Source organism: Dysidea avara, chromosome 2 (assembly GCF_963678975.1).
Source record: "Dysidea avara chromosome 2, odDysAvar1.4, whole genome shotgun sequence".
NCBI lineage: Eukaryota > Metazoa > Porifera > Demospongiae > Dictyoceratida > Dysideidae > Dysidea > Dysidea avara.
Genome location: NC_089273.1, coordinates 47,487,146 through 47,511,577, shown reverse-complemented (window position 1 = coordinate 47,511,577; position 24,432 = coordinate 47,487,146). Strand labels below are relative to the sequence as shown.

General features: G+C 37.6%; 1 protein-coding gene and 1 long non-coding RNA gene across 2 annotated transcripts; one reads left to right on the top strand and one right to left on the bottom strand.

Moving 5' to 3' along the window:
• Window positions 1–9,783: 9,783 nt before the first annotated feature.
• LOC136246079 (uncharacterized) lies at window positions 9,784–11,533 on the top strand. The gene is made up of 3 exons (XR_010696239.1): window positions 9,784–11,163; window positions 11,212–11,350; window positions 11,397–11,533. It is a non-coding gene; the product is annotated as an uncharacterized lncRNA (long non-coding RNA).
• Window positions 11,534–12,637: 1,104 nt separating this feature from the next.
• Window positions 12,638–19,280, bottom strand: LOC136246069 (probable outer membrane protein pmp20). Its single transcript, XM_066037521.1, has 2 exons — window positions 13,750–19,280; window positions 12,638–13,085 (listed from the first exon to the last, which is right to left on the bottom strand). Exons 1-2 carry the CDS (start codon window positions 19,149–19,151, stop codon window positions 12,992–12,994), a joined length of 5,496 nt encoding a protein of 1,831 aa, XP_065893593.1. The 5' UTR covers window positions 19,152–19,280; the 3' UTR covers window positions 12,638–12,991.
• Between the last annotated feature and the right edge of the window lie 5,152 nt (window positions 19,281–24,432).

The following is a 24,432-nucleotide window of genomic DNA, read 5'->3' as shown; positions in this document are numbered from 1 at the left end:
CAATCACTCAGATCACTCCAATCACTCCCGATCACTCCAATCACTCAGATCACTCCAATCACTCAGATCACTCCAATCACTCAGATCACTCCCATCACTCAGATCACTCATATCACTCAGATCACTCCAATCACTCCAATCGCTCAGATCACTCCCATCGCTCAAATGACTCCAATCACTCAGATCACTGCAATCACTCAGATCACTCCAATCACTCAGATCACTCCAATCACTCAGATCACTCAGATCACTCCAATCACTCAGATCACTCCAATCACTCAGATCACTCCCATCACTCAGATCACTCAGATCACTCCAATCACTCCAATCGCCCAGATCACTCCCATCGCTCAAATGACTCGAATCACTCAGATCACTGCAATCACTCAGATCACTCCAATCACTCAGATCACTCCAATCACTCAGATCACTCCAATCACTCAGATCACTACAATCACTCCAATCACTCAGATCACTCCAATCACTCAGATCTCTCCAATCACTCAGACCACTCCAATCACTCCGATCACTCAGATCACTCAAATCACTCCGATCACTCCAATCACTCAGATCACTCCAATCACTCAGATCACTCCAATCACTCAGATCATTCCAATCACTCCAATCACTCAGATCACTGCAATCACTCAGATCACTCCAATTACTCAGATCACTCCAATCACTCAGATCACTCCAATCACTCAGATCACTCCAATCACTCAGATCACTCCAATCACTCAGATTACTCCAATCACTCAGATCACTCCAATCACCCCGATCACTCAGATCACTCCAATCACTCAGATCACTTGAATCACTCCAATCACTCAGATCACTCCAATCACTCAGATCACTGCAATCACTCAGATCATTCCAATCACTCCAATCACTCAGATCACTGCAATCACTCAGATCACTCCAATCACTCAGATCACTCCAATCACTCAGATCACTCCAATCACTCAGATCATTCCAATCACTCCAATCACTCAGATCACTCCAATTACTCAGATCACTCGAATCACTCGGATCACTCCAATCACTCAGATCACTCAGATTACTTGAATCACTCAGATCACTAGAATCACTCAGATCACTCCAATCACTCAGATCACTCCAATCACTCAGATCACTCCAATCACTCAGATTACTCCAATCACTCAGATCACTCCAATCACCCCGATCACTCAGATCACTCCAATCACTCAGATCACTTGAATCACTCCAATCACTCAGATCACTCCAATCACTCAGATCACTCCAATCACTCAGATCATTGCAATCACTCCAATCACTCAGGTCACTGCAATCACTCAGATCACTCCAATCACTCAGATCACTCCAATCACTCAGATCACTCCAATCACTCAGATCACTCCAATCACTCAGATTACTCCAATCACTCAGATCACTCCAATCACCCTGATCACTCAGATCACTCCAATCACTCAGATCACTTGAATCACTCCAATCACTCAGATCACTCCAATCACTCAGATCACTCCAATCACTCAGATCACTCGAATCACTCGGATCACTCCAATCACTCAGATCACTCAGATTACTTGAATCACTCAGATCACTAGAATCACTCAGATCACTCCAATCACTCAGATCACTCCAATCACTCAGATTACTCCAATCACTCAGATCACTCTAATCACTCCAATCACTCCAATCACTCAGATCACTCCAATCACTCAGATCACTCTAATCACTCAGATCACTCCAATCAGTCAGATCACTCCAATCACTCAGATCACTCAGATCACTCCAATCACTCAGATCACTTGAATCACTCCAATCACTCAGATCACTCCAATCACTCAGATCACTGCAATCACTCAGATCATTCCAATCACTCCAATCACTCAGATCACTGCAATCACTCAGACCACTCCAATCACTCCGATCACTCAGATCACTCAAATCACTCCGATCACTCCAATCACTCAGATCACTCCAATCACTCAGATCACTCCAATCACTCAGATCATTCCAATCACTCCAATCACTCAGATCACTGCAATCACTCAGATCACTCCAATTACTCAGATCACTCCAATCACTCAGATCACTCCAATCACTCAGATCACTCCAATCACTCAGATTACTCCAATCACTCAGATCACTCCAATCACCCCGATCACTCAGATCACTCCAATCACTCAGATCACTTGAATCACTCCAATCACTCAGATCACTCCAATCACTCAGATCACTGCAATCACTCAGATCATTCCAATCACTCCAATCACTCAGATCACTGCAATCACTCAGATCACTCCAATCACTCAGATCACTCCAATCACTCAGATCACTCCAATCACTCAGATCATTCCAATCACTCCAATCACTCAGATCACTCCAATTACTCAGATCACTCGAATCACTCGGATCACTCCAATCACTCAGATCACTCAGATTACTTGAATCACTCAGATCACTAGAATCACTCAGATCACTCCAATCACTCAGATCACTCCAATCACTCAGATCACTCCAATCACTCAGATTACTCCAATCACTCAGATCACTCCAATCACCCCGATCACTCAGATCACTCCAATCACTCAGATCACTTGAATCACTCCAATCACTCAGATCACTCCAATCACTCAGATCACTCCAATCACTCAGATCATTCCAATCACTCCAATCACTCAGGTCACTGCAATCACTCAGATCACTCCAATCACTCAGATCACTCCAATCACTCAGATCACTCCAATCACTCAGATCACTCCAATCACTCAGATTACTCCAATCACTCAGATCACTCCAATCACCCTGATCACTCAGATCACTCCAATCACTCAGATCACTTGAATCACTCCAATCACTCAGATCACTCCAATCACTCAGATCACTCAGATCACTCCAATCACTCAGATCACTCGAATCACTCGGATCACTCCAATCACTCAGATCACTCAGATTACTTGAATCACTCAGATCACTAGAATCACTCAGATCACTCCAATCACTCAGATCACTCCAATCACTCAGATTACTCCAATCACTCAGATCACTCTAATCACTCCAATCACTCCAATCACTCAGATCACTCCAATCACTCAGATCACTCTAATCACTCAGATCACTCCAATCAGTCAGATCACTCCAATCACTCAGATCACTCCAATCACTCAGATCACTCCAATCATTCAGATCACTGCAATCACTCCAATCACTCCAATCACTTAGATAACTCCAATCACTCAGATCACTCCAATCACTCAGATCACTGCAATCACTCAGATCACTCCAATCACTCAGATCACTCCAATCACTCAGATCACTCCAATCACGCAGATCACTCCAATCACTCAGATCACTCCAATCACTCAGAATACTCCAATCACTCAGATCACTCCAATCACCCCAATCACTCCGATCACTCAGATCACTGCCATCACTCAGATCACTCCAATCACTCAGATCACTCCAATCACTCAGATCACTCCAATCACTCCGATCACTCCAATCACTCAGATCACTCCAATCACTCAGATCACTCCAATGAGTTAACCGCCTAACTGTGTAATGCTACTGAAAATGTGCATCATTTAGAGTACAGTAGTACACAGTAATATCCTCTGATTGCTCTATTAGAATAAAAGTGACTGCTCTATTAGAGACATACCATTAGGGAGAGGAAGTTTTCATAACACAGAGTTAGGATATTACTGTATACTACTGTACTCTAAATGATGCACATTTTCAGTAGCATTACACAGTTAGGCAGTTAATTCATTGGAGTGATCTGAGTGATTGGAGTGATCTGAGTGATCTGAGTGATTGGAGTGATCTGAGTGATTGGAGTGATCTGCTCTATTAGAATAAAAGTGACTGCTCTATTAGAGTATTTCGATGTGAAATACCAATAATGAAATTCCATGCGGGTGTATCAAAAGCATGCGGGCGATGATGCGAAACTTATAATCAAATTTCATTGGCCTAAGCCACCAATGGTCGACCACCATCGCTTCGGACGTATGGAACGCTGTTTGTAACAAAAATCTGCTTTTATTTCCTCCGCAAATAAGCTTATTTGGGTATCACTCTTTTCACCCTATTTCATAACCCTACAGAACTTAGACAAAAAACGGTGAACCAAAAAGGCGAAAAAGAATTGCAGTCTTGAAGGGGGATCGAACCCAGGATCCCAGTGTGATGGTCCAGTGTGCTACTGATTATGCTACCGCTGCTAGCTCCCTTGATTCCCTTCTTTTGTATCTTATAAATGTGACTAACAAAATAAGCTGTATATAGTAAGAAGAACCTAACCCTAAAGGTGAAGAAGAAACCAAAGCTGAACTCTAACCCTAACCCTATCGCTAACACTACTAGACGCTTCCCCTAAAGTCTACTACTCGTGGCAACTACTGGATGCTTCCCCTAAAGTCTACTACTCGCGGCAACTACTGGACGCATCCCCTAAAGTCGACTACTTGCGGCAACTACTAGATGCGTGCCCTAAAGTCGAAGAGAGAGAGCAACAACTACAGTAGGAAGTCTGGACGCTTTTGAGCTGAATATTACGTAAGGGTTATTAAAGGTGGTGAAAAGAGTAAAACCCAGGGTGGGTGCTGATTTGCGGCGGAAATAACAAATGTGTTATTTCCGCCGAAAATAAGAGCGCTCTTATTTCCTCAGGAAATAACGAAAGCTGTCTTATTTCCCAGGAAAAGCTAGCGCATAAACAGTTAGTCTCGCGTGGCCATGCGAGACTACATAAACAGTATCGTAGCTAATGCATAATAGCTTTCGTCCCTAGACCATAGGGTACAAAGGATCTATGCTAGACCAGATCACTCAGTGGGGCTGGCTCCCGGGCTGGGCGAATTTTTTGGGACCCACTTCTGACTTAGAAACTTTTTCTAGTCTTGTGAACTGACCGTTTTTGTTTGTTTTACGGAAAGTCACATTATTACACAGAGTGTTGGTGAATCTCGGGGAAAAACCCTCTACTCAACCCAGCTAGTCGAAGATTTCTTGCCATCTCACAACACACGAGGTGACTGAACGAACAGATTCGCCATAACTGAACTTACAGAGAGTGGAGAGAACATGAAATAGTGAACACTGATCATTTCTATATATATATATGTGGTAGCTATGATAGTGTGATTGTTGCTTTTAATAGTTGTATTGCTGCGACTACACGAGGAGTATCTTCATGCATTTGTTATGTCAGTCATTCATGACCCCACCAAAAGCGCAGCTAATTTAGCATCATTTACTCAGGTAGATTGGCAGGAAAGCGCTAATTTTTTTGTGGGCCAATTTCGGATAAAAAATTTTCACGTTTTGTGTAACCGTTTTTGTTTGTTATTACAGAGTTCAGGCATAGATTACATTCCCCACCTAGGGAATATATAATCTATGGCTAACCATTTTCTAATCCTTTTAGTGTGCACTTGCAGTACTAGTTTCAGTAGTAGGTGTTCTAGAAGCAGTTCCGTTTGGAGCTATATAACATATACCATCATTCTATTGTAATCCAATACTATAGTGCTGCTGTATGGTGAAGCTTTATGTTTACCAAAGGAGACGTGGTGCTGCTAATCATGTATTTGAATAATTGTTATGTGTTTGGCATCGAGATATTTAATGACACTATAAGTGTTAATATTGCTCATTGTCATAGGGATGCACTGATATAGAGCAGATGGCTTGGGAGACACTGGAGCTGAAGGCAAAGATACTGTAGCTGCAGCCTGCAGACATGCTTCAGGGCAGGAATCTGTGAAAGAAGAGCTAAGGAATGAGACAGCTACCGTTAAATAGCCTAGCTTAAGTTTGGGTGGGGCTGATAGTCATGTGAGACAGAGATAGAGTTTAGCGGTTTTCTACAATGTTGCAAGACAACTAAAGCTCACAAACATTGTTGCTCCCAGAGCATCCTGCGACTTGTAGCGGTGTGAAATTGTCTTTGTTGTTGTTGCTGTGCAGGGGAATGCATCACTGAAGTAACAATTAGAAGTGGCCAGTTATTGAGTGTCACTATGTAGCAGCTACTATGATCTGTTGTTGTAACTTAACTGGCTAGCCTCACTACAGTGTAGTGTTTGGCAAATGGACATTGATTTTTTGGCTCAAAATTTGTGGACTTTAAGTGGGTAGTTATGTTATGCAAGCCACACTTCATTTTCCACAGGGTACGTGAGAGGTGCACAAACAATGGACAGCAGTAAAAGTGGTCATCACACAAGGGGACACAGATAAGGTGTGTACTCTGCTGTCATGTGACATCACATGAGCTTATATGACATCATCACATGAACTAGAAGACAATATCAATCTGCTACAATAACTGGAAGAAGCTCAAAAGAAAATGGTAATAATTAGCATTGACGATTTTAAACTTCAAACTATTCTGATTGTTTGTTAGGGAGAGCTAGTCAGGTACAAAAGACGATGACATGAATGAGACAGCAAGAAGAGGTACATGATCTTATCATTTCTGTGTGATATAGGACTTCTCGTCTTTCGTGCTGGTGTAAACTATAACTGTAAAGTATAATTGTTCTTACACGTATCTTGTATAGAGGGGTTCTGCTGTAGTGTTTTGAGTGTTGTGTGGCTGTAATAATTACGGTCATGTCACTAGGCCAAGAGTTGTAAGACCACTTCATTATAGTGAACTTGTGAAGTATATAGGTCCTAAACACAACTGAGATGTACTTCATGACCTCATTTTTAAGACCACCTTGATATACATTAGTGACCATGTCAACTATAGAAAAACTCATGTATTCCTATGATACATTTTGTTGTGGCGGTAGTTGGTTTGTTAGTAGTGCTATTTGGGAAAGTTATAGGACTTTTATCTGAGTAGCTTTTCAGAAAAAGTGGACCTTTTTCAAGACAATCTTTTTATATGGCATGATGCAGATTACGTTATCATGGTGTACGAAACATCCAGCATGCAAAGCATGCTGAAACTAGGGGGTCTGGGGGCATGCCAAATTTAGTGGCATTTTAGTCAATAAAAATAACAAATTCATAGATAAGCTCAAGACCAACTATTTGGATAAAATCTGGGAGATATATCTCTGCTGTTACTGTAATTATACAATCTGTTCATGCATTTGTCTAAATATAATACACTATATTGGAATGTCACGGTGAATAAGAATGGGAAAGTGTCGGATCATGCGTTGAAGCATGGATGCTATTTTATGGGCTCTGCATGTATGGGAGGGCTTGCCCACTAAACTTTTTATATTATGAAAGTTCTAGTTAGATAACTACAGCTTTTAAATTGTGACTGTTCTATTAGAGTGACTGTTTGACTGCTTTATTAGAGTATCTCGATCTCGCATTGCATTACAAGTGCTGAACAAGCCAGCTATTTGGAGCACTTAATTCCTCGTTAGTGGTATTTAGTAAACTGTAGCTAATGGACTTTTGATACGACTATTATACTAAAATGTAGACCTTTTTTTCCAAGAGGGAGGTTCCTCGGAACCCCCCTGGCTATGGGCCTGGGTTATGATAAAAAGATTTTTTTTGAGGGTGTCTTCAACTATACTGTAAGCTAACAAACCCATTTATCTAGCAAATCATTTTGTGCAGCCAAATAAATGTGATATATGATGACCATTACTTGTATATTTTCTTGTGAGGCCATATGATCTTTTCACAGGTGTTGACTGTGGTGTTCCATGATGAGATGAATTGTATGGCGCTATACTACACCATGATGGCAACTTCTGAGACACTGGTATGATAAATTGTGTGACTTCACATAATTATTTGTGCCAATCTGTTGTTAGGTAAGGTTAACTAATACCAGCACGAAATGTGGCTACCTGATTTATGTGACATGTTGCCATAGCAATAGTTGTTGCAACACAAGGTTTGGATGACAACAGCATACTACTCTATCACATTTCTGCCATTGTAACAACAGGCCTACCAAATTAGCACAATTGAAGCCTTGCTATGGAGCCCAGTGGGAGTGGCAGCACAGACCATAAAGGAAGGTGTTGTGATGTGTTGTTACCATCTTGGTATGAGTAAACACATGCAGTAGGGTGAACTTCCTTAGGAGATGGCTATGTGCTTCTCCAGCCTCAGAATGGCTGTATTGCCAAAGGGATGAGGGAAGCATTTATTGACTATAACATACACCAAGCTGCTGCCGGATAGGTTAGCACCAACCACATCCACACAACTATTATTGTTACCATGATTACCCAAATGAGCATCGTCTCGCAAGCTGCAGTTGTGATGTTACCATCGTGAAGAGTTCCTATTTCATCAGTTAAGAAAACTAATGACACCATGGCAACCTGGTGGTGCATACAAGTGAGCATGTGCTGCAGTAAGTGCAGTCGTGTCCATTTAACTGTCTGGTCACAGGACAAACCTATAGTGAGTCTACTAGCAGTCCAGAAACACACTTCAGATCATTACAATTTAAAATGAGTTAGCATAGAATACATATGTTATTATATTGTAAGAAATGTCACCTAGTAAGTCTAAACAAAACATGCAACACATACACATGGTTTACTTGTGCATGTCATCATTGAGATTAAATAATCCATCCTGTAAAAGATCTTGTGCATGCATAAAGGTTCTCCAATGAACACTATCTGTCGTCATCCTTTCAGTCCATTGATCCACCAGTTTGTAACAGAATTTCATAGCTGGGGACTTCAATTCTCTGTTGGAAATAAATAGAAAATTTTGGCCTAGACTAGCAAGGAGAAGAACACCATTCATTATGTTTACTGCCAATTAAACCAATCTGATATGGTAGTATCAAGAGTTCATAATGTAAATTATGTAATCTTGGTACTATATACAGCCTTTCCTCTAGCAATTTGTTCTTCGAATTTGCTATAAAGTGACGGTGTGGCAACTGTTGGCATCACATACACAGGCATTTCATACCGCTACAAGTCACTGGAGCAACGATTTTTTTGAACTTTAGTTGTCTTGCAACATTGTAGAAAACCACTAAACTCTATCTCTGTCTCACATGACTATCAGCCCCACCCAAACTTAAGCTAGGCTATTTAACGGTAGCTGTCTCATTCCTTAGCTCTTCTTTCACAGATGCCTGCCCTGAAGCATGTCTGCAGGCTGCAGCTACAGTATCTTTGCCTTCAGCTCCAGTGTCTCCCAAGCCATCTGCTCTATATCAGTGCATCTCTATGTCAACGAGCAATATTAACACTCATTGTGTCAATAAATATCTCGATGCCAAACACATAACAATTATTCAAATACATGATTAGCAGCACCACGTCTCCTTTGGTAAACATAAAGCTTCACCATACAGCAGCACTATAGTATTGGATTACAATAGAATGATGGTATATGTTATATAGCTCCAAACAGAACTGCTTCTAGAACACCTACTACTGAAACTAGTACTGCATGTGTACACTAAAAGGATTAGATAATGGTTAGCCATAGATTATATATTCCCTCGGTGGGGAATGTAATCTATGCCTGAACTCTAATAACAACCAAAAATGGTTAATTCAAAAAACGTGAAAATTTTTTATCCGATATTGGCCCACAAAAAATGAGTGCTTTCCTGCCAATCTACCTGAGTAAGTGATACTAACTTAGCTGTGCCTTTTGTGGGGTCATGAATGACTGACATAACAAATGCATGAAGTTTATAAACTGATCTTGGCCTGACATAAAGTTTAGTAGCTAGCTACTTTAATCAGAAGTATGGCTGGCTCCTCTCGCCTAGGGGGGGGGGGGGGGGGGGGGGGGGATTGCCCCAAATGCCCCATCTTGGATCCGCCATTCAGAACAGTCCTTGTTCTGCAGTAAAAACAAACAAGCACAATTAGTTGTATTGCTAATACAACATAGTTGTTTAAATTATTTATCCCTGCGTCAGGTTTTGTAATTTGTTCCGCCCACACAGTTTAAAACATTCTGTAACCTTAACTAAGTATTATCTATACCACTGCAAGCTATATAGAAAATATTTGATTTCATTTGGCAATGCTTATATAAGGTCAATTCAATCTCAGTTGGCTAAATTTACAAACTTTCCTGTGTGGGCATTCCCCAGGCACCCTAGATCACCGCAATACTTTGGAATTAGGTAGCTACTAGTTGTACCTATCCACCAATTGCCACCTTATTCCACATTGGGAAATCCTAAATCCACTACCGGAACAACGTTAGGGGTGAACATCAAGGCACTCAGCTATTATGATGCTACATACATGTAGGTCCAGGTCTTCCCCCTCCCTTGAACAGGAAATTCAAGGAGAAAAGCATGCAATAGAATGTGCAAGATTGATATACTCTATTAGATCAGTCACTAATTATTTCTAATACATGTATTAGAACCTTTGTTATTGTTATTGCAGCATCACATGATGATAGCATACATGTGATATTGGTTGTTTAAAGCTCAGCTATTGGTGGAAAACATGGGTTTACTGTGAGTGGAAGAGCTGGCAACTGCTAGGAAGCTATGGCATTTATAGTCACTGATATTGTGGCATAGGTACATCTGATTTGAAATGATCTTATAAAATAATGTTTTACTGCTGATAATTTTGTAAATACACTTGACCCTAATCTACATTAATTTTGTTCTATATGGTCAGGTGATAACAATTGGCTAGCTGTTCTTAAGACCTCGCTTAAAATGAATTGAACTCCACACAATATGAATTATGGAGTGATACAGGAGTTGCTTCAATAGTTTGTAAATTCAGCCAGGAAGGAGTGTGATGCTGAACAAGAACTCTTTCCATTGGCAGATCTAGAATTTTTCAGATGGGAGCTTCAGGTTTAGGTAACAGGAGCAGATCTTGCATGTGGGATTAGTAGAAGCCGCTCACTCAACAAGTGTGCAAAGCACAGTCAGTATGCAAAGCATACTCTAACTAGGGGGTCTGTGAACATGCCCCCACAGGGAAATTTCTAAATTAGCTTCTGAGATTGAATTTGTTAACACGTTTGATTGAATAAACACTATTATGAATTATTGCATGGTGTTATTATTTTATCAAACTCTATAGTATGTGTAAGTATAGCTGGATCCTGAAAACTGAAAAAGCTAAAAATTAAAGTGGATATTTCCTCAAGAGAGCTAACATTTCAGTCAATCAGATGATTAGTGGTGACAGCAAACAGACATGTACGATTTGGCTCCAATACAAGGTAGGGACAGGGCTGTAATGGTTAAGCACTTTTATGGTTTCCCTATAGGAAATGTGTGGTGAAATTTTGATTGGCAGTAAATATTGTGTCAGACATTTAAATGAAAAGATTTTGAAATATTTTTAGCTGGTCAAGCAGTACTACAAATGAGCCAAATTTCAAGATCATGTGTAATTACAACTATGAGGTATTAAATGTGTTTGAGGATCCAGTTCAATGCGTATGTACTATAGCAATGACATTTCTAAAATCTAACATGGAGAGGACAAAGCAAACCAACTGAATGTGACCCAAATTTTGAAACTTTCATAACAATTTTGGATGAAAATGTTGAATGAATATTATACCCCTTTATATGATTACATGTTGAAAGAAAGCTTGATATTCAATATCAGACCATGCAGTCTCTACAAGGTACCATAGCACTTATGAATCTTCATGATAATATGCAATGCATGGAGTACAACATTAAATTAATGGTACGATTTCAATCCAGAAAACTCCTGATTATATTTCACATTGGAAAGACTGGGTCAATTATAATGAACAAAGATCCAAGATTTTGCTTTACATGCAGTCTTGTTGCATTCCCATGTTCTGTGCAGTGTACTATAATTTCCATAGTCTGATCCATTAATTCTCTGCACTGACTATTGCCATAAGCAAGCAGACAAATGTTTTCAGTAGGGTATGCAGCAAGACTGCATGTAAAATACAAAATCTATATAAGGGTATACATATTATCTTCATAAATATTTTGCTAGTCATAAACGTAATAAATCCTGATATACTATTATAGTAACAGACATACAGTAAGCTCTTCCTGTCACTTCAACCTTGATGCATATAGTCTTTTTAATAGCCAAGTCATAATTATTTGCATAGGATTAGCTAACTACAAAACTTCAGTATTTAAATTGTGCAAAAGATAAATGCAATACAGCTAGCAGCATGATTGTGACGTGTGGGTAGGCCTGCGCCTATTATGCCGGCATAATCTTGAGAATAATAGGTCACCAATTTCATGAGAATAATTCCGGAATAATAGGATGGTTATAGGCATAATTTTAGAATAATCGGACGACCATGGGAATAATCGGTGGAATTAGGGGGCGTGTCTCTTCTTGATTACCTAGAAGAAAGAGTTAAGCTACTACAAATGATATAAAGCTGACAGGAGTGCTGGCTGAAAGGAGCTGAAAAGCCTCTAAAAGATCGATATACTCTAATAGAACGCTCAAATACTCTAATAGAGCAGTCAGATCTTTTCATGTTAATAATCTGCAGCCAGCATCAGGGATTTAACTGCATGATTATCTGCAATTCTGAAACTTGTACATCTTATACCAGTGTATCTTCTTCAAGTCGTTGAGCATTATTATCTACCTAACTTAGTAGCTATAGAGTAGATACAGCATATTATTATAATACACTAATAATTAAATACACTTCAATTATTACTGTAGATAGCTATTCTAAGTCTGCTGTAATTATTATGGATAGAAAAATGATGTGTAAGGTGGAATGCTTCATATATGGCTATTAATAATTTGGACAAAACTACTTATAGCAGCATCTTGAAAACTAAGCAACTAGCTACAGGTATATACTGAATGAGAATAATTATGGAATAATAGGCTGGATACAAGAATAACAAAAAGAATAATAGGAGAATTTTTTGGGAAATTCTGGAAAGAATAATAGGTAAATTTTTGAGCATAATAGGCTCAGGCCTACGTGTGGGTGCTTAGTAAGAAAAATTGCATGAGTTCAAGTTTAACAAAAGTATGCATGCATTAATTTGTTTACTGTTTGTGAAGTCCAATGATTAGTCTTCATTATTCATCATCTCCACAATGGAGTCACGATAGTGGATCATGGTGTCATGAATCACAATTGTCTCATTGGAATCCCTCCTTCTGCTACATGAGAAATAATATTAAAATATCAACAGTATGTATAATAACACATATTATTTTGTGTAATCGACTGAACTACTATACAGTATTACAGTTGAAGCAATTCTATTTAATAAATGTGACCACATCTGCAAATTACAATAGAGGCATTCCTTACAGTATATATGCACTTTAAATAGCATTATTTTTCAACAATGGTTTTGTAAGATTCTAATAATAAGAATATGCAAATAAGTAACTACACTGTATCTCAAGAAAATAAAATCTGACACCTACAAATTAAGAATGGTACATTTAGTTGTACTAACAAAGGATATGTACAATATTATCAGTTTAAACGGTGTTACAATTATGTGGTTGCATTGAATATGTAATACTGTACGTATGCACAGATGTATGCAAACGTAGCACTGTATATGTGACCAGGCCTGCAATAGTAGTCACAAACTACACCTCATCACATAACAGGAGAGAATATTTGCATTCTGTAATAAAGTAAACTAAATGTTTAACAAGTGCTGAAAACTGAATGACCATAGCATAGTGGCATAAAAAGTTATGAATCATAAAAAATAGGCAAATCTGATGTGTCTACATGCCCTATTTTTGCAGGCCCAGTCACATTATGCTTGAGTATGGAATACAATGTAATTTAATACACACTTACAAGTCAACTATGGTAGCATTCTTCCTCATACTATCATCTATAACGATACCAATATCACTTATGGGGGTTACTTCATTGTCGTCATGGGTAGCAACAGGTTTGGGTTTGCAGTATGTCAAAATCTTCTTGACATTTTCCTTATATACAATCAGTTCCATTGCAGCAAACATTAGTAAGGGTAGTATTACCAGAAAAATTATCACCGAGAGTAAACCTCTTGTACCAAAACTGTTGATACATGATGTGGCAGAAACAATGATCATTATATGTAAAACAATCACATCAAAAATATTAAGAATCCTATGTTTGTATGGTTTGATGAGTAGCTGTATCAAGGCTAGAAGTGTAGTAGTGACAAGTAGTAATACCTGGGTAGTATTATTGTTGGTAGAATTGCTGATGATTATTATAATGATCACTAATCGACAAATCATGTAGTAAGCAGCAAATGGGCGATATTTGTCTTTGTAACATCCTTGAAACTGATCGAGTAATGGCTTTATCCTATAAAAGTTGATCTTGCGATTCAGGAATGGCTCGAGCAAAAGTAGAAGTGGTAGACCAATCACAATCACTAGTGTACATAATATTGCTATTATTCCATATGGTAAATGACGACCGTGAAAATATTCTATGTCAGGTGACAGGTAAGTGTAAACCTTATCCACATTATGAAATTTCTGTGATCTTAACAGCACTAATGAAGTTGCTGCCACAGATGTATACGACAGCAGTAGAAGAAAGCAAATCATGCGAATAATTCCCCGACTTACAAATGCTGAGAATCTATAAGACATTCTTGCTGACTGACTGATTACTCCTACAATGATGGTAACAGCTAGTGGATGTACATAATGAATGACTTGTTGATCAATTCCACTCATGTTCTTCACAAAACAAAGCTGTCCTAGAAATTGTGGAGTTACTTTAGCTGCGCTAGACATAATGCTAACAACAGTAAACAATCCTTGTGATACATACAAATTTTGATTCAGTAAAATATCCAACATACTGTAATAGTATGTAATAACATAGAAATAACCAATCTCAACATGATAGTATGTCACCACAAACACTAATACAACCAAGACTGTCCAATAAATCATGGACAAAATGATTACCAGTGCTGTCTGTCCAGCTTTACATTTGTTGATGCTTACACAACTTGCAGAATCAAATGAAAGAGCATATCCTTTCCCACAACTACCACAAGCTGTACCAGATCTGTGTGAACTACACTGATCAGTTCTCACTGGTGAGAGTTGATAAAATCCATTGGATGTATCACAGCAAGTGAAATTGCAGTAAGTATTCGGACAAACTGTTACTGTAGTTTTACCATCAACAGTTCCAAACCAGTAACCTCTTTTGATAGTTGATGTTCTACCATAACAAGCCACAATGTCACTGTCATCGTAGCATACACACTTTTGAGTAGAATTATCATAGTGGAAACCATGGTGACATGGTGATAGTTCTGCTATTAGTCTAACAGAAATTTCTACCTCACTGTTAGTATATGATGTGATGGTCATTGAGAAATTAGTTTTATCAGAAATCTTTTTACCAACTACACTGATTCCCTCAAACAGAGTACAAGCTATAGGCACAAACCGTGTACCATCAAGTGTGTGACGCTGGCTTTCACCAGTTACAACGAAGTTTACTCCTTCAGCATGTTCATTAAAGAAACTTAGCACGCAAGCATTGATTCTAATATTTTGGCCAAGCATTATGTTAGATATAAAGTAGTCCTGGCACTTACTTGAATTATTGGTAGTATTAATACAGATTGCTGGGTTATATAAAGCTAGGTGACGAGGAGGATGATTGCGTGTCACATTTAAACCCACAATACTGTTCAGACATGTTTCATCACATGATGATTCCAGTTGCACATAAATATCATCCCCTACAAGAGCAGTGTTTTCACTAAAATCAACACTTGTGGAGTTTGAAAAGATTTTGCTCTGGTTAGTTTGCTTCAATTCACCATAAATGGCTCCACCTAAACGACTAGCGTTGTTGTGATCAAATTCAACATCACATTCACTTTCAAATGTCATAGTGAATTTATTAATCAGATATATTCCTCCACCATTTCTAGTTGCTGAATTATAAGCAAATTTTGAGAATGAATTCTTAGCAAATTCTATGTTGGATTGCTGACTGTTGATAGCTCCACCTTCAATGGCTTTGTTGTTTATAAATTGAACATTTGTGCCATCTGCAAAAAGCAAATGTGAGTACCCATTAAAAAACATGGCACCTCCATTAGATGCTTTATTGCCATTAAATGTCACAGCTGAATTTCTATCAAATGTCATGTTGCAATTAGTTTCACAGTTAATGCTTCCACCTGTTTCATTAGCTACGTTAGCTTCAAATAACACCATTGTGTTGCCAGCAAATATCATGTGAGTGTCACCCAAAGAGAATAGCACTCCACCAAGCTTAGCATCATTGCCGCTGAAATTCACTTTTGAGTCTCCATTAAATACTAAGCTGCAGTTATTTTCAGAAATGATAGCTCCCCCTCTTTCACCAGCACTGTTACCTTCAAATGTCACTGTTGTGTTCCCATTAAATTTGACACTACTACTGTCAACAGAATTAACAGCTGCTCCATGGCCACTAGCACGATTATGTTTAAATGTGACAATTGTATTTCCACTAAATAATACAACAGAGTAATGTTCACACCACAAAGCTCCCCCATGTGTGACACTGTTATTATTGAACATCACAACAGAGTTACCATAAAATATCACACCGCAATGTGAAACGACTACTATGGCACCAGCAAATCTACCTGTGTTTGCTGTAAATGTCACTTTACACTTTCCATCAAATGATATACTTGAATGTTCCTTAGTGTACACAGTCCCTGCACGCTGTGCTCTGTTGTTACTAAATGTCACATTTGAGTTTCCATGAAAGAAGACTTTACAGTAATCATCACATTTCACAGCACTTCCATCTTCAGCTTTGTTGTCGATGAATTTTACATTGGAATATTCAGTGAAACTAGCATTTAAGTAGTCATTCAGTAGTAATGCTCCACCAGCCTCTGTAGCATAATTGCTTGTAAATGTTACTGTAGCATTTCCATTGAATGATACACTAGAATTACGGTTATAATGTACAGCACCTCCAGAAATAGCACTGTTGTTCATAAATAACACATTTGTAGCTTCATGAAATATTATTTCTGAACTCAGAAAACAGGACATAGCTCCTCCTGTTAAAGCAGCATTATTGTCCTTAAATATCACATTTGTGCTTCCCTGAAACAGTACATCAGAATAAATTTCGGAGACCAGTGCTCCTCCAAATAGAGCTGCCTCATTGTTGTCAAATTTCACATTTGATTTTCCATTAAATATAATGTTAGAATGGTCATTAATGGTAACTGCTCCTCCATATTTGCTGGCAGCATTGCTATTAAATATCACAGCAGAGATTCCATCAAATCTAATACCAGAGTATCTTTCAGCATACATGGCCCCTCCATATTGAGCATTGTTCATGCTAAACATCACATTTGAATATCCATCAAATAATAGATCACAGTGGATACAGCTCACAGCACCTCCATATTTTTCATATGTGTCATTAAATTTAGCACTATTTTTAATAAATTTTACAGTTGAGTTATCAGTAAAAGAAACTGTTACATTGACAATCAAATTCAATGCTCCTCCACCTCTACTGGAATGATTATCTTCAAAAGTCACACTCGATTTTCCACTAAATGATACATTAGAATAATTTTGAGAGGTCAATGCTCCTCCGTTAGTACCACTGTTATCATTAAATATTACTTTTGTGTTTCCATGAAATAGTATATCACAAACTGTTAAAGAATACACAGCTCCTCCTTTACCAGCTCTGTTGTTATGAAAAGTCACTGCAGAGCTTCCATTGAACATTATGCTAGAGTGTTGAGAAGAATGGATGGCTCCTCCATTGTTGCTGGCAGAATTACCTTCAAAGTTCACTGTTGTGTTTTCATTAAATGATATCTCAGAATAGCTTCTAGATAACACAGCCCCTCCAAACAGAGCTCTGCTGTTATAGAAATTAACTGTAGAGTTTCCATTACACATGATGATACAGTATTGATCAGAATCGATAGCTCCTCCAAACCCAGCTCTGTTGCTATGAAAAGTCACCATAGAGTTTCCATTAAACAAGATGCTACAGTGTTGATAAGATTTGACAGCTCCTCCAATGATGATAGCAGAATTATTTCTAAATGTCACTATTGCGTTTTCATTAAATGATGCCACAGAATATCTTAGAGAGTCAACAGCTCCTCCTTCGTACACAGCTCTGTTGCTGTAGAAATTAACTGTTGAGTTTCCATTGAACATGATGGTAGAATATTCACAAGAATTGATGCCTCCTCCATACTCAGCTATGTTGCTTTGGAATGTCACCAAAGAATTTCCATTGAACATGATGTTGCAGTGTTGATAAGAATTGACAGCTCCACCATGCTCAGCTGTGTTGTTGTGGAAATTAATTGTAGAGTTTCCATTGTACATGGTGCTAGAATATTGATAAGAACTGATGGCTCCTCCAAACTCAGCTATGTTGCTATGGAATGTCACCGTAGAGTTTCCACTGAACATGATGTTGCAGTGTTGAAAAGAGTTGACTGCTCCTCCATTGATGCTGACAGAATTACCTCCAAAATTCACTGTTGTGCTTTCATTAAATGATACCACAGAATAGCTTATAGAATACACAGCTCCTCCATACTCAGCTCTGTTGTCACGAAAAGTCACTGCAGAGTTTCCATTGAAATTGATGCTACAGTGTTGAAAAGAGAGTACTGCCCCTCCATAGATGCTGGCAGAATTAACACTAAATGTCACTGTAGCATTTCCATTAAATATTGACTCAGAATATCTTGTAGAGCAAACAGCTCCTCCAAACTTAGCTGTATTGTCAGTAAACGTCACTGTTGACCTTCCATCAAATAATAAAACAGAATAATTAGAGGTATAGATAGCTCCTCCACTGGTAGCCACATTCTTGGAAAACCTTACCTTTGAGGTTTCATCAAATACGGTGTCACAGTTTTTACAGTATAGAGCTCCACCTTGAGAAACAGCTTTGTTGCCTTCAAATGAAATTACTGAGTGCTCGCCTAATGATATGACGGACTTAAAAGAGTATATCACTCCTCCATCTAATTTTGCACTATTATTCTTAAAATCAATAATTGAACTTTCTCCAATGTTCATCTTAGAATGATTAAGGAACACTGTTCCTCCATTGAGAATTGCAGAATTGTTGTAAAACTTGAATTGGTGATTGCCCTCGAAAACAATAAGTGAACTGCTGCTAAATATTGCTCCACCATCAAATGCTATATTGTGTTCAAACACCATGTCACCTTTAAGATGAAGCGTATTATTGGAAATGTAAACTGGTACTGCTTGGTTGTAACTGAACACAGAATTTTGTATGATTACACAGTTATATGTTTCATTTATTGAACTACCAAAATAGACAACACTTCTAGCAGCTTTGTTATGAGAGAAAGTACAGTTGTGAATGGTTAATTGTAAATGAAGATTGTCATTACTTCCTTTTGAATAGTATAATGCAGCACCATGAACTTGATTACAACTGTTTTGAGTGAACTGACAATTGTCAATAGAAATAATTCCTGACATTTTTGACAATACAATGGCTTGTCCTGTGGAGTTATGGAAGGAAGAAGTTTGAAGTAAAACATTAGATGAATTAGAAAACATAATTCCAGGATATTCTGACTTACTGCTAGAGCCACAACTGTACCAGGTGATATCTTGAATTGTCACATTGTTACATGAGACAAACTCAATTGCTCCTGTACCATTGCAATTCACAGTGAGATTCCCTTGTCCAAATATTGTAATATTATCAAGACTGGTAAGTGTAACAATTGAAGACAGCAAAGCATCTCCTGTTATGTTGACTACAGCATTGCTAGTGAGATTTTGGAGTGCATCATTGAGTAAATCAAAAGAATGATTGTTAACACTGCAATATGGCAATCCTGAATTGGCAACAGTATCCTCAACGTTTGTGCTGTTTGCAACTCCTTCAGTACTCCTTACAAACAAAGCTAGCAGAAGAACACTTGTAATCTTTAACATCATGATGATAACTCGCTAGTGTACCACCACTTCAACACTGGTGCATTTAAAGCCACAGAAGCCATAAAATCTGAAAGCCACAATAAGAAAACCTGTTTGTGCATCTATGTAGTGCAGCCATACACAATGCAGTAAGATGGTGTTCTGTCAACACGTTGTTCCTGGTTGCTTTAAATTTTAATTACTGGAATATAATAATGTGATAATGAGTGATTGTTTTTATCTTATGTATCTTCAGAACATTGTAGGTTAACAATGTTCAAGTTTCAATGCATTGTACAACTTCATAGTTATATTTAAATTACAAAGAGTTTACGTATGGTATATAGTTATTGAAATAACTACACATCTACCATAAAATATCAGTAAGGTGTTTAATTATCATCCTCGAAAGAAAGTTTTTATTACAAACAGCAATTAAAACACTGCAAATTTAAAATTAATATTGAAATACAAGTATTCGCAATTTTACACTTGTTATTAAGTCAAGAATATATTATACTATAAATGTCTTTCATGTCACAATCATGTGGGTATTAAATTACAGCAGTTGTATAGAATATTCTTATAATGTATTAACACTTGTCCCAGGATTCACCTCAGGTTCATGTCAATAACTTAACATACAGTACTTCTGCTGTGATAAAATGTACGTAGGTAAAGCCAACCATTTTATCTGTCAATAATTTACACAATGTCTGAAAAAAATTCAAAGGAAGTTACTATTTTGCAACTGAAGTTGTAGGGTAAGTACCTATTATACTAGCTAAGCCATTAACACTGAAACTGATGCTAACTGTATCATACAGTTATTAACTTGTTTCATTGATTTAACCTACAGATAAATGAAATCTCTTTCACCATTACCATATTTGGCAATCCTCTGAAAAGGATAACGCTACCAACTGTGAGACTTACTTGGTTAACAATTATGTAACCTAAGGTTAGTAATGGATAACACTTACATGGCTGTATAGTAATTATTAACAATAACATTGTAAGTTGATAATATGCAGCAGGTGTTTTGTAACCTAATACTATGAAATTTGTAATAATCCAGAACTCTATAACTAAGGACCAAATAAGGTCATCATAGTGTATACCTGATTTTATTGCAGTGCTGGTGCTTCAACTCCAACAGTGGAGGCTGTCTTGGGGTTGGTAACAAATCTGACCCAGTCTGACAAAATCAATGCAATCTTATAGCCTATCCAATAATTTAGCACAATTTGACTTGTCATGATTATGAATATGGTGCAAATTGAAAATTTGTTAGACTATCGACCATGCATAACAAAATGCTGTGACGCAAATTTTAAGAAGATTACTAAAATGGTTAGGAAGTTATAAGTTGGAAACATGGAAATATTATAAGCAGAGTGGGTCAGATATATTCCATGAAACAATTAACATTATTTCCTTAGTTAAATGCTACTACAACACCTTCAATAGTTACCACATATGAGTGTAACTGTAACAATTGATTTTGAAAGTAAATTTTTATCAAGCATAAATTTCAAGTAGTGGTTGATTTTGAGTAGTTTGTTTTCTAAACTAAGGTAGGTGTTTAACCAAGTAAAACATATTCATAGTACTAACATGCAGTTTGTCACGTGATCATGTATGGTTGCCATAGAAATAGTGTTATTACATGTGAAAAGATGAAATTACTTTATGATTATGCTACTGTAAAATCACTAAAAATGAGGTACAGTATGTTACCATTTCATTTTTCATCGAAAATTTTGCGTAATTTTGCTCATACAATTTAAACATTTTAAAAATGTTTTTATAAATTTTGGTGTCATATTTTTTCAAGTTAGATGGTAACATACTTTACCTAATGGCTTTTCCGTAAAGCAGCTATAAAAGGTTTATAAGCCCCAAGTGTATTAGTAGAGCCCTTGCTGCGTTTGTGCACTACAGCATCAGGTGCTCAGTTTCAAAACTCCACATTGTGCCCATATACATTATTATTGCATTTATGCAACTTTACAATAAATGTTTTAGGCAAAGGAAACCAGATTGTCAAGGTATTAACAAAATGTATGAAAAGATTCAAAGAATTGTACTGAAGTTGTAGGGTAAGTACTTATTAGCTTATCCACCAACATCACTGATAGTGATACTTATTGTCTCCTACAGTTGTTAACTTGTTAAATTGTTCTGATCAACAGATAATCTCTTTCACCATTACCATATTTAGCAATCGTTTGAAAGAGACCAACTGTCAGACTCACTTGGCAAACAATAATTACATGACTTCAGGTTAGTTAAAGGATGGCACTTACATGGTGGTAGAGAAATTAACAAAACATTGTAAGATGATAGTATGCAACAGTAATTCATGTAATGTTATAAATGTATAATAAACCAGAACTCTAACTTAGGACCAAATAAGGTCATCATTATTTCATTGTTATTATCTGCCATGTAACATAGTATAGACCTGATATTTATTGCAGTGTTGGTGCTTTGACTCAAACACTGGATTTTGTTTTTGGGTTGGAAATAAATCTGACCTAACTATGGCCTCTCCAATTACCACAATTTTACAATTGAAAACTTATCCTGTGAATACACTACAATTTGAAATTAGTTAGTTTATTGACCATGCATAGCACAATACTGTGACCAAGATTAATTAAAGGGTTGGGAAGTTATGAATTATTAAAGTTGAAAATGTGGAAAGGCTGTAAGACTGGTTTTGCAAGAGTGTGTCACACATTCCATGTACTGATTATACCATATCACATGGGTGGTACTAAAATTGATTTATAAATTGTGACCAGGCCTGCAAAAATAGGACATGTGGGCACATAAAAATTGCCTACTTTCTCAAACGTTTATGTATAACTTTGTATTCCATGATTCTGTAGCCATGAAATTTTCAGCACTTATTCAACATTTAGTTGGCGTCACAATACAAGTTACAGAATGGAAATATTCTATTCCAGTACGGAGATACGACATGTTTTGTGATGGGATGTAGTTTGTGCCCACATGCCCTATTTTCGCAGGCCCGGTCACAATTGTTATCGAGCATCAAGTAGTAGTTGATTTTCTGGACTAAGGTAATAAACCCTTAGGCTTTTAATCTAGTAAAACATATACACAGAAGTTGACTACATAGTACTAAAATGTAATGATGTAATTATGGCACTTGCTTGTGTCACATGAGCATGCATGGTTTCCATGGAAAATAGTGTTATCACATGTGATTATGCTACTGTAGAAACAGCTATAAGAGAGGTAATTAATGTGAGTGAAATATAAGATAATTTACATAATAATTAATTTATGGATTTTATGGTATGTATAAACCCTCAGTCTATTAGCAGAGCCCTTGCTGTGTTTGTACACTGCGACCTCAGACATTCAGGTTTTAAAGTTCCACATTGTTCTGATACAATAACATTATTACAATAATTCAACTTTGCAATAAATGTTTTACGCAAAGAAAACCACCATATCAAAGTATTACTAAAATGTATGAAAACAGATGATTGAAATCTGATTTCATAGCTAATAATAGCTAATAATATGCTACGCTGCTGTTCCTGCAGCTTATTTCACTAGTCTAAACTACTGCCTGAATGATATAGAAGCTAGAACTGAAAACTAACTTATTACACCTCCTTGCCTTGTTCTCTTTTAGCTCATCTGCAACTCATTCTACTCCAGCCTGACTCTTAAGATAGTTGTATGGCTTAATTCAGTCACCACTGAATCTTTCATCTCCACCCTACTTGTCTAACACGTGAGAATTTAATTTTTCGTTTATCACTCAGGTCACTTATAACCTCGTCAACAACAGAATCCGTGCTGCTCCTCACAACTCAGTATTCCAGATGTGAAAGAAACTGGATTCCCTCCTTCCTCGTGCTTTTCTTCCCCGCCTAAAATTTGGATCAGGTGATGCCGTGCATTAACTAGAAAACATCGAGGCTATTCAGATCGCGTGATGTAGTTATTGAACTTTTCTCGATATCATCTGCAACGAAACTATGGCGCTGCTAAGGTATTCACTACTCGTTTCTTGTCCGTAATATAATTAGCAAGCGGGCGCCACTATCCCAGAGAAATTTGGGTGGGCACGTGCCCACCCAGGCCCATCCTTGGCTACGCCACTGCCACACCGTGAGTATATTTACAGGAAGAAAGAAAACAAGCTTTTTCACGCATGCATAGCTCCATGGCCCCTTCTCCAAAGCACACCATTTTTGCATTATAGCTATCCCCCAGGTAGGGTACGCTACACAGCTAATTTGATTAAATTCGCAACAGCCATTTGCGAGATATAGGCGTCCAAAATTTCGTTTTAATTTCTTGGTTTTTTTCTTCTTATTCCGTACGGGGGGGCTACGGGGGCTTCAATTTCTTTTCGCACACTTTGCAAAAATTGCTATAAAATACAAACGTGTAACTCGATTGCCTCGATCTTTGTCACAGATGAAGAACGTATAACGGTGGATTCATGTACCAAGTTTGTTGTAAGTCTGAGTAATATTCAAGGAGTTATGGACGT